General features: G+C 43.5%; 2 protein-coding genes across 8 annotated transcripts in view; one reads left to right on the top strand and one right to left on the bottom strand.

Moving 5' to 3' along the window:
- Nucleotides 1-12,275, bottom strand: part of TRIO (trio Rho guanine nucleotide exchange factor) — an 830,868-nt gene that overhangs the window by 239,471 nt on the left and 579,122 nt on the right. For all 7 annotated transcript variants that reach the window (XM_033929852.1, XM_033929845.1, XM_033929848.1 and 4 more), the window contains 2 exons: nt 11,385-11,486; nt 10,362-10,507 (listed from right to left, as the gene is read on the bottom strand). In XM_033929852.1, coding sequence (XP_033785743.1) covers nt 10,362-10,507; nt 11,385-11,486 — 248 coding nt within the window. The remainder of the gene's footprint in view (nt 1-10,361; nt 10,508-11,384; nt 11,487-12,275) is intronic.
- On the top strand, nt 7,869-8,231 carry LOC117353660 (small integral membrane protein 18-like). The gene has a single exon (XM_033929853.1). It carries the CDS (start codon nt 7,869-7,871, stop codon nt 8,157-8,159), a length of 291 nt encoding a protein of 96 aa, XP_033785744.1. The 3' UTR covers nt 8,160-8,231.

Raw genomic sequence — 12,275 nt, 5'->3', positions numbered from 1 at the left:
TTGACAAGGTTCTGCATGAATGACTACTTTGGAAAATTGCGAGCCATGGAATCGAGGGTGAAATACTCACATGGATTAAAAACTGGCTGGAGCATAGGAAACAGTGAGTGGGGGTAAATGGACAATACTCGGACTTGAAGAGCGTCACCAGTGGGGTGCAGCTGGGCTCGTTGCTTGGACCCGTGCTCTTCAACATTTTTATAAACGATCTGGACATTGGTACGACGAGTGAGGTGATTAAATTTGCGGACGATACGAAGTTATTCAGAGTAGTGAAGACACGGGGGGATTGTGAAGATCTGCAACGTGACATAATCAGGCTCGAGGAATGGGCATCAACATGGCAGATGAGGTTCAACGTGGATAAGTGTAAAATGATGCATGTAGTTAACAAAAATCTCATGCACGAATACAGGATGTCCGGGGCGGTACTTGGAGAGACCTCCCAGGAAAGACTTGGGAGTTATGATTGACAAGTTGATGAAGCCGTCCACGCAATGTGTGGCGGCGGCGAAAAGGGTGAACAAAATGCTAGGAATGATAAAGAACAAGATCACAAACAGATCGGAGAAAGTTATCATGCTGCTGTACCGGGCCATGGTGCGCCCTCACCTGGAGTACTGCATCCAGCACTGGTTGCCAAACATGAAGAAGGACATGATACTACTCGAAAGGGTCCAGAGAAGAGCGGCTAAGATGGTTAAGGGACTGGAGGAGTTACCGTACAGCGAAAGATTAGAGAAGCTGGGCCTCTTCTCCCTCGAAGAGAGCAAATTGAGAGGAGACATGATCGAAACATTCAAGGTACTAAAGGGAATAGACTTAGTAGATAAGGACAGGTTGTTCACCCTCTCCAAGGTAGGGAGAACGAGAGGGCACTCTTAAAATTGAAAGGGGATAGATTCCGTACAAACATAAGGAAGTTCCTCTTCACCCAGAGAGTGGTGGAAAACTGGAGAGCTCTTCCGGAGTCCGTCATAGGTGAAAACACCCTCCAGGGATTCAAGACAAAGTTAGACAAGTTCCTGCTGAACCAAAATGTACTCAGGTAGGGCTTGTCTGTTAGGGCGCTGGTCTTTGACCAGAGGGCCGCCGCGTGAGCAGACTGCTGGGCACGATGGACCACTGGTCTGACCCAGCAGTGGCAATTCTTATGTTCTTATGACAGAGAGTTTCTGCAGGGACAGAGAAAATTTGTCCCCATGTCATTCTTTACACAAAATCTTATTTGTAGATAAAGCTTAAAACTGTTGAAGCATTCATAATATCCGATGCCCTTCAGCCATGCACCTTTCCTAACCCCACTCCCTACCCTGAATTGTACAGCCTCTGCTGTTCACTAACTCCAAACACATTGCTATCACTTAAGTCTCTACTCTGGCTTATGAATGATCATAATCTGCAAATGCAGTAACTGAAAAAGGAGGGTGAAACACATTTGAGGAAAACCTTGCATGCTTGTTACCAAATGAACCTGATCCTGCTGTAGATACTATGCAGAAACATATCTGATACAAGCCACCCTTTTGAACTTTTAGGGATGTATAATTGTTTTCTAGGTTTCATGCCATTTAATAAATTATAACCTCCATATCCATCATTCCAAGTGACTTGCATAAAACATTAAATCAAAACTCAAGGCTGCTACAAGATTTCACTCTGTGGAACAGGTTGAGTGAAAGGCAACAGAGGGCAGTGATCAATGGAGATTACCAGTGGTGCATCTCAAGGTTCTGTTCTTGGGCCTGCTATTTTTAACATTTTTATAAACGATATTGATGAAGGGCTGTCATGTAAGATTTGCATCTGCAATAGAGTAGAGTAGACACCCAGGATAGTGTGAATAATGTGAAGAAAGACCTGGCAAAGATTGAAGAATGGTTTGAAATTTGGCAGCTAAAATTTAATGCTAAGAAATGCAAGGCCATGCATTTGGGCTGCAAAAACCCGAGGGAACGGTACAGATTAGGGAGTGAAGAGCTTATATGCACGACAGAAGAGCGGGACTTGGATGTGATTGTATATGATGATCTTAAGGTGGCCAAACAGGTTGAAAAGGTGATGGCAAAAGCTAGAAGCATGTTAGGGTGCATAGGGAGAGGTATGGCCAATGGCCAGTAGGAAAAAGGAGGTATGATGTCCCTGTATAAGACTTTGGTGAGACCTCATTTAGAATATTGTGTACAATTCTGGAGGCCGCACTTTCAAAAAAATATAAAAAGGATGGAGTTGGTCCAGAGGAAGGCTACTAAAATGGTGTGTGGTCTTCGGAGGGCATATGGGGACAGACTTAAAGATCTCAATCTGTATACTTTGGAGGAAAGGCAGGAGAGGGGAGATATGATAGAGACGTTTTAATACCTATGTGATGTAAATGCGCAGGAGTCAAATCTCTTTCATTTGAAAGGAAGCTCTGGAATGAGAGGGCATAGGATGGTTAAGAGGCTTCGGAGTAATCTGAGGAAATACTTTTTTACAGAAAGGGTGGTAGATGCATGGAACAGTCTCCCGGAAGAGGTGGTGGAGACAAGAGACTGTGTCTGAATTCAAGAAAGCCTGGGATAGTGCCTATCCCAGGCTTTCTTGAATTCCCACATGCTGTGGGATCTATAGAGCAGGGCCAGACTAAAGGGCACATGCCATCTGTCCAGGCATCTTTTTCCCTTACATTCGTGGTGCTTTTCCAAACCAGTTTTCTCTCTCAGAGGGGCTCTGATGCAGCAGCCACACTCACTAGTTGCAAATGCGCAGCTGCCGCAAAGCTTCTCCTCTGATGCGATCCAGCAGAAACCGGAAGTTGCATCAGAGGAAAAGCTTCAGGAGAGGCGTGCGCATGCAACTTGTGAGAACGGCTTCCCCGTCATGGCCCGTATGAGAGAACTTTGGTTTTAGAAAGCATCCATGAAGGTGAGGGGAAAGTAGGGAGATGGCCCGATAAGAGGAAGAGATTGAATGGCGCTTTAGGTTTAGGGGGACAGATGCTGAATGGAAATGTATGTGGGGGTAAGGGTGAGACAGAGGGACAGATGCTGAATGGAAGTGTGTGTGGGGGGAAGGTGAGACAGGGGTCAGATACTGAATGAAAGTGTGGGGGGGAGGGTGAGACAGGGGACAGATGCTGAATGGAAGTATGGGAGGGTGAGACGGGGGACAAGTGTGGGGGGGGTGAGATGGGGGACAGATGCTGAATGGAAGTGGGAGGTGAGATGGGGGACCTAAGATGAATGGAAGTGGTGGGGTGAGAAGGGGGACAGAAGCTGAACGGAAGTGGGGGGTGAGATGGGGGACAGATGCTGAATGGAAGTGGGGGGGTGAGATGGGGGACAGAAGCTGAATGGATGTGGGGGGTGAGATGGGGGGACAGAAGCTGAATGGAAGTGGGGGGTGAAATGGGGGACAGAAGCTAAATGGAAGTGGGGGGTGAGATGGGGGAGAGAAGCTGAATGGAAGTGGGGGGGTGAGATGGGGACAGAAGCTGAATGGAAGTGGGGGGTGAGATGGGGGGACAAATGCTGAATGGAAGTGGGGGGTGAGATGGGGACAGATGCTGAATGGAAGTGGGGGGTGAGATGGGGGACAGATGCTGAATGGAAGTGGGGGGTGAGATGGGGGACAGATGCTGAATGAAAGTGGGGGGATGAGATGGGGGACAGGCGCTGAATGGAAGTGGGGGGATGAGATGGGGGGACAGGCGCTGAATGGAAGTGGGGGGATGAGATGGGGGGACAGGCGCTGAATGGAAGTGGGGGGATGAGATGGGGGGGACAGGCGCTGAATGGTAGTGGGGGAAGAGAGAGGGCGACAGGCGCTGAATGGAAGTGTGGGAGACAGGAGGGACAGACAATGAATGAAAGGGGGTGAGAGAGGGAAGCAGACACTGGAAGGGGAGAGGAGGAGAAAGAAAAAAAGGGCACATGTTGGATTGGGGGAAGAGGATAGAGTTAGATACTGGAAGGGATGAGGGAAAGAGGTGGCAAGCTAAAGGTAGACACAATGAAAGAGGATAATTGAGGACTGAATAGTAAGAAAGAATTTAGACAGAGGCAGAAAATAAATTGAGAAGGAAGACCAGGGAAGAAAAGGAGGAAAGGAAGAGAGAGAGATAGATGCTAAAATCTGCTGGGAGGGAGGAGAGATGGAAAGGAAGAAGAGAGATGCCACACCATGGGGGGAGTGGAGAGAACTAGATGGATGCCAGACCAATGGGGGGGGAGTTGAGGGAGAAATGGAAGGGAGAGGAAGACAGTTTCTGGAAGAGGCATAGAAAGAGAGCAGATGCTATATGGAAGAGGCAGAGAGAGGGCAGACAGTGGATGGAAGGAAGAGAGTGATAAGAAGATGAGAAAAGCAGAAACCAAACAACAAAGGTAAAAAAAAATATTCTATTTGCTTTAGGATAAAGTATTATTGTAGCTGTGTTGATAATTGTTTATTAATAGAAAATGGAAATAAGGTGATCCTTTTTATTGGACTAATTTTAATACATTTTTTTTACTCATTCAGAGACCAAAACTCCCTTCCTCAGGTCAGGACAGGGATACTGTAACAGCAATATAGTTTACTGACCTGAAGAAAGATGTTTAAACATCTGAAAGCTAATTGAGAAATGTATTAGTCCAATAAAATGGCGGGCACTAAATTTTCTTCCCACCATGCCCCATGCCTCCTACCCAAATGCAAAATATAAATTGGTCAGCTTCCCAAAGCCCTGCCAGCTGAAGATCTCTTCCTCTAGGAAGGAAGGGGGGATTTGTCAGAGATCTTTGGAGATTGCATAGAAGAAAAACTGTACACTGGCACTGGTATGGTAATCTTTGTTATTTGTTTTGAATTTTAAAATAAAAGAAAAAAAGAAATCAAGTGGAAATAAAGAAGTAAATTTTAAAAAAAGGTAAATAAATGGGGCGGGGCAGGGGGGCCCAGTGTACTTATGTACTTAGGGGCCCTCAATTAATTAATTCTGCCCTGAGAGAGAGGAAGAGATAATGGTTACTGTGGATGGGCAGACAGGATGAGCCATTTGGCCTTTATCTGCCATCATGTTTCTATGTTTCGCATTTAGTCTAGCTTCCAAAAATATTAACTTATGACAAGAGATTCTGATGAACAGTCAATGTTTCAACAAAGGACAGGAAATGAGTTTCACTTAGTCATAAAGCAGTCTGGATTCTGTCTTCTTATTTTTATCTTACAAAAACAGTGATTGAATAGAGAATCCAAGCATAAATTATATACGATTTGTTTCAGCTTGGCAAAATAATGTGGTGCAATCCAAGACACATCCCTCCCCCACCCCAACCTACCCCCAGAGCTCCCTAACACAGTCTCCATCAATTTACTTCAGTACCTGTAGAAGCTGCACTTAAAGGTGGACAATGCACAACGTTTTGTAGGAGAAAAGTGATGTAGCTTTTCCCAGCCTATGATTTTGTCATTAATAACACTCTGTAGATTTTAAATGTAGATGAAATAAGTTTTGTTAGTTTTTAGGATATGAATTGAATTAAATAAATTAATAAATTAAACATTTAATAAATTTTATGTTTTGGTATTCTTGGTATAGCATTTTAATGAATTGAATATCAGTAATTGATTATATTTACCCTACTTTGTATAGTGATGCAGGTTACTACCAATAGAATCTGCTTGCACTGAAATAATTTTGTCAGAGTCAGTTGAAACTGTCTGACTCCTGCTCAGTCCACATCCTTGTGGACTTGGAATGCCATTGAGACTTTTGAAAGTGAAAACTGAAGAAAGTTTAAGGAAGACATGAATTTAAACAGGAATTCTGTACTGGAGAAATTTTTGGATTAGCTGAAGTAATAAAAGATTTTGATCCTCATCAGTGGCGTAGTAAAAAGGGGGAGGGGGCAAGAGGGGCACCCTGCCCTGGGCGCCGTCTTGGTAGAGGCACGGCACCTGTCCTCCTCTCAGTTCCCCCACTGCTATGTGCGCATGTCATTTCCTTCTCCCGTATCTCTGGAACGTTCCTGGTGCGAGCAGCAACACCCAACCTGCGGTCGCGCCTGCATCGACTTTTCTTCTGATGTCACTTCCTGGACCCGCGCCTAAGGAGTGACGTCAGAGAGAGAGCCCACACAGGCACGACAGCAGGTTTGGGGTTGCTACTCTAACCAGGAATATTACAGAGGTACAGGGGAAGGGAAGCGGCGTACGCGGCACTGGGGTGGGGGTAGAAAAGGAGCGTGTAGAGGTAGGGGTGGAGAAGAGGGCGAGGTAGGGGTGCCACCGTCCCGGGCAACTCTCACCTTCGCTACGCCACTGATCCTCATGATGTAACTGGTTCTCACAATAAAAAGTAAGCACACAATCTAAGAGCAATGGAATTTGGAACAACTTAGTAGCCTAATGGCTAGAGCAGTGGGCTCAGAACCAGGGAAGCCGGGGTCCAGATCCCACTGTAGCACCCTATGATCTTGGGGCAAGCCACTGAACCCTTTGGTACAAACAAGATTATAAGTGCTCTGGTGACAAGAAAATAACCTACTGTATCTGAATTTAACTCACCTTGATCTAATATTGAGAAAGTGTAAGCTAAATTCAAATGACTCCAGAGAAAATGGCAGTGAAGATATGGTAGAGGTCTACAATATCATGAGTAGAAAATTTGTTTCCTCTTTCAAAACACACAACAAAAATTACTATCTGGTTACAAAGCTTTGTCTGCGTGCCTCTGGAAGATAGACATGACCTTCAGCTGTGTTAAAAAACCTCCCAGGTATTGGGATGGAACCAATCGGCTCTTTCGGAAATTCACTATCCAATCCAGGCTCTGCAGGACCCGGACTACATGAGCCAATGCTTGTTCTCCTTCTGAGAATGACAGAGCTCTGATTAGTCAGTCATCCAGGTATGGATGTACCTGCAATCCTACCCTGCGTATATGAGCAACTACCACCACCATCACCTTGGTGAAAGTTCGAGGTGCTGTCACAAGTCCATAGGGAAGAGCTGAGAATTGTTAATGGTTCTCCAGGTCATGAAATCTCAAGAATTATCTGTGTTCCAGAAATGGGAATATGCAGGTAGGCTTCCGTCAAATCCAGGGAGGTCAGAAATTTCCCCAGCGCCACCATGACTGATCACACTGTCTCCATGCAAAGGCGTGGAACTTTCAGTGCTGCAATAACGTGTGCAAGATCCAGAATGGGTTTCCAATCTTCGGCGCCTTTCTTGGACACTATGAAGTATCTGCGCTAGCACAGCCTGAATATCTAACAACATCTGAACTGTAGCTACGACTTTGCTTGCTTTCTCTGGTCACCCCACCAGGGAGTCCACAAATCAGTCTGTTAAGGGCTGAGTGAATCTGAGCTTGTAACTGCTCCAAATGATCTCCAGCATCCAACAGTCTGATGAGATCTGCGCCCAGGCCTCACCATATTCAGAAAGCTGTCCCCCCTATCTTCAGGCTCCAGACCTGGAGTCATTGTGCTTTCTTGAAGGCTGAAGCGGGATGAGAATTGGAGGCTTGGTTCCACCTGGTCCTGAGAATCTCTGTTGTGATCCCTGGTATGATCTCTGAAAGGCTCCTCCTCCTGAGTACTGCCGAAAACGATTAGAGCCACAAAAACTAGACTGCTCGGAGCCTCTCGAGGTTCAGTCTGCTGTTAGGTAGTGATTTTGGCAGACGAACTGCCATGCTGGTCATGAAATCATCCAGCCCCTTTCCGAACAATATTTGTCCATTGAAAGAAGTCTGCTAGTGCTGGACAGAATCCTCCCAAGTTCTGTACATTGCCATCTTGACCACCACTGAAGGGTGTAAGGACAACATAACCAGGCCTTTTTTTTTTTTCTTTTTCCTTGTAGTTTCTTTGTTGACAGCGAGAACATTTGACAACATGGCCTCCTTTTCCTGGAAGAATGAGACATTGGCCCTGTATGAACACCTGAGCTTTGAGGCACAAAAGATCTACCCCTTTCATGATGGTTGGAGCACAGCCTGCTTTGTCATCCTACTTCTCTTCATTACAGCTGTGGTATCGCTCATGCTCCTGGCCTTCCTCTATGAAGCATTCAACTGCTGCTGCTGCATTAAAGACCTGTACGTCAAAGACATGGAGAACCAACCCAACCCTGTCAGGGCCCTGCTTTCCACCATGAAGGAAAGAAAAGGCACAGAAGTGGTATAGTAAATTGCTGCCCTTGGCAAGAAAGTTTGCCCAAAAGACAGAGGACATGAGCTTTGCACATGGACCCCTAAGCATTTAAAAGTTATTAATTTGCTTGCGATGATCTGACTAAAATGGCAAAAAAAGGAAAAAAAAAAAAAAAAAAAAAAAAAAAAATAAAGAAGTCTGCTAGGGGTAACCTTGGAGGTGGAATCTTCTATCCATTGCTTGATCCAGAGCATTCTGCAGGCTGAGATAGAATAAGCCGAGACTTTACTCATGACTCTGATGATTTTGTAGAGAGTATTGGTCATGTAATCCACTTCTGCTATTAGGAGCTGGAGCAAAGGTTCACCCTTCACAAGCTCAAGTCTTCACAGCCTAGTATGTCACAAAAGATGCTTCTGCAGTTGCTTTGATTCCCAAGGCTAGTGCTTTGAATCGTCTCTTAAGGATCACATTCATTCTGCGATCCTGCACATAATTTAATACCACACCTCCCTCACTTGTAGGGACATGATTTGGTTACCCGCATTACTAAGGAATCTACCTTAGGCTGAGGGAACATATGCTGACACTCCTGCACCATTCAATACAGCTGAGCCATTGTCTTGGCTACCTTTAGAGATCCTTCAGGAGCATCCCAATGACTAAAACACTCATATCAGGATGAAAGGGAAATGAAAATGACTGGGCTCTCATTCTGCTCAGTATAGAGCACAGACCAGATGAGACCTGCAGGGAGGTCCAAGTTTAACTCCCCCATAGATTCAGCAGAGTTGAGGGTTTGAACAGTTGGTGAACCATGGGAGATAAAACGACCATGTATCTCCTAGCAGGGACGGCTCACTCTGTGACACTAAAGGCATACATATAGACCCTTTGTCCTCCGAGTCTCCATCCACAAGGTCCACCAGATCCTGGCCAGACTCTTGATACTGTCCTAGACATGCCCTGGGAGCCTAAGCCCCCTCATGTGCCTCCTGTTATCTGCTAAACGTCCTCTGGGGATCTTGTTCATTCAGATAAGCTCTCCACATCAGACTGACAAAATTCAGGAGAAAAAGCTGTATTAGGTAACACGGAGCCCCCTTTAGATGACTCCAGCTTGCATCTCTTGGGCTCAAGCTGCGTAGGTAGACCACCATTCCGGTGCAAGGGTAGTTCAGGTGGCTATTTTATTTTGAGAAGCTGTGTCAGTTGAAGGGGGTACTCATAGGATAGAAATTTTGGGAAGTATTACAAAGCATTGTGTTATCAAAATAGGATTATTGCAATGCCTTATATTTAGGTATTGCAGCAACTCGAGTATGAGCTTTACATGTTATACAAAATTCTTCTGCTTGCATGTTGATGGGAGCATCAAGATTTGATCATATATCACCCATATTAAGCTTCACTGGATCCCAGTACAATTTTGTATACAGCATAAGATCTTAAAACTGGTCCATTAGGGGATATATAACAAACTGCCTGCTTATTTTAATGATATTCTGCAAATATATAAGCCAGAACGTACACTGAGATTTGAGAGTCGTATGTTGTTAGAAGAGGGAATAAGAGGAAAGATACATTATGTTGATACAGCAAAATCTTCTTTTTCAGAGGCCAGGCCAATTTTGTGGAACGGCTTGCCTGGGATTTTATGTTTTTGTGAAAAAATGTTAGGGTTTAGGAATCTGTTAAAAACCCATTTTTTGTCCAGGCATTCAAATGAAATGAGGAGTTTTTTGTATTTAGGATGATTTCAATATGACCATTGGTTTAATATATTGGATGTAATTGTTTATTTTAAATGTGTTTTATGTTTTAATGATTTTGGATGTTTTTATTGTAAGCTGCCTAGGTTTTACACAAATAAAAAATGTTTTAAATAAATACATTTCAAAAACTTTGACCATATCATTTTGTAAAGTTATGAATTTGGGTGAATCAAACCCAAAGTACCAAGGTTTGATTGTCTTTGCCAGGGAGCTTGGTGATGCTGCTAACTCAGATATGTTTTCAGGTCTTAAATGTACAGCAAGCTAGTGCCAAAACCCTTCCAATACTTAGCAGGTAGATTTTAAACTTTTTTAAAATAAAACCTTGGTGATCAACCCAGTCTTTATGGTGGCAGTGGACTAACTAAGCAATGTCTATTAATCAAGAAGCAGTTTGAGGAGAGATTGTCACACCAAATTCCCCTGTTATGTAAAGCACAAACATCTACTCTGTACTCACCTCCTTCCTCCCTTCTGTTTCGTTGTTGTAGCTGTTTTGGGAATATGGATTGGTTCTTTTAGAGCTCCTTTCAGATGAATAGTTCTCTCTTGAATCACTTCCCGAATGTGCTTGATCCAATCTTGTTTATTCTCAATACTAGAGGCCTTAAAAATAATAATAAAGCACCAGGTCAAGCAGCAGAGTAGTTTCTGGTGTGCTTATGTACTCACACAAAAATATTAATGATTCAAGAACTGAAACAGGTTACTGGTAGATGCTGTTCAATGATCATCCTAAACTGTAATGTCTCAATTAGAAATATGTGCACGAACATGCATTTTTATCAGGAAACTGCATCAAAGTGATCTGTAGGATAGAGAGCAGCTTCACAGCTGTAGGATGATGGTGTCAGTTTTAGCATGACTAAAGCTCTTTCTGGCTTAAAAAAAACACCATGAAACTGCCTAGGGAAAAGCCAGGCAAACAATGGCACATAAGCCAAAACTGGTCCACTGACATAACGTTTGGCCCACTACTTAGCATAAAAAAAAAAGTGCAAATGGCTAGCAAAGCTCCTTCTGCAGCCTGTCATTACTTACCCACAGTTCACTGCTGATGCAGATCCTACTGCAACCTCTACACCACCATCACTCTGAGACATTCTCTGCTTTTAAACGGCATGAAAATATCTGCTCATAATGGTGTTGTAAAAGCTGTAGCTGATCTATGTCAGTGGCAGCTTACAGATGTGCCATAATTTGTTATGGGAGGGGGGGTAAGGGCATTTTTGAAAAACTGATGTTAGGCAGCAAGCATAGGGGTTGTACTGGGAGTCAATCCTCTCTCTCAGCTTCTCAGACAGCATCAACCTCTTAAACTCTATCAACTCCCATTGTGGCCCTTGGCCTAGGGCTTCTGGATCATCCAACAACAAAAAATTACAGCAAGAATGTACTGCTCCCCGTTTTCCTTAAAGGCAACATTTTATGACATTTAAAAACACATTTTTTGCAAGTAAATCACACTGTCACATGGAAATACCTTTAGGACAATTTTGTTGTCAGAAGTTGGTGTTCTTCCTACCCATAGTGCAAACTTGCAAGGATCTCCTTCAACGTGCTCCGTTACACCCAGCTCTGAGGTCTGGATAGAGAAACAAAGGTAGTATTATTCTGCAGAGATGGTTAACACCACACCAGATAAACTCATGGACCTCCTCTTGTTTGAATTCAACACTATAACAAGCACACCAATAAAATCTAAGATGCAGCTAACCACTTAAAAAATTCAAAACAACCACCCATTTTTGTGTTGTATGTAAAAAATCTTTTTACTCAAAACATTAACTACTTTTCATATTTAATCTTCTATGGGTCATACATTTTTAATGCAAATATATCAAGCAAATACATTCAAAACTTTCAATAAAGGGTTAATCCACAATCTACACTGAAGCTGGAACAAAACATAAAAAAACTGAATACACTGAAAAGTGCATGCTCTAAGCACAGAACAATGGAAGATTAGGTTCTTACCTTGATAATTTTCTTTCTGGTAGATGTGTCTAGGAGTCTTGATGATAGGTAATATTCCCATACTCATGGAGTTGATTACAGAAGGATGAAATTTACATTCTTCAGCTCTGCCTCCTTCTTTAGTGCTGTAGAGCCCCCTTCAGTTTGTACCAAAGCAATCGAATAGCACTAAAACAAAGAAATGAGGAGAGGGACAGGGAACATACTTGATAACATATTTCTGTTCTGCTCTGTAAGACAAAACTGAACCTAGTTCATCAACTCATAACATAAACTTAGGTGGAACAAACAAACCATCTGTCAAAATGCAACCAGCACTAACACATATGGATCTCCAAGAGAATCTCTTTTTTTTTTTCTTTTACGTTAGATGTTTTACTCTTCATATCAGACTGCA

Source organism: Geotrypetes seraphini, chromosome 2 (genome assembly GCF_902459505.1).
Source record: "Geotrypetes seraphini chromosome 2, aGeoSer1.1, whole genome shotgun sequence".
NCBI classification, from domain to species: domain Eukaryota; kingdom Metazoa; phylum Chordata; class Amphibia; order Gymnophiona; family Dermophiidae; genus Geotrypetes; species Geotrypetes seraphini.
The sequence above is the reverse complement of the archived record's forward strand: the minus strand, read 5'-3'. Positions and strand labels throughout refer to the sequence as shown.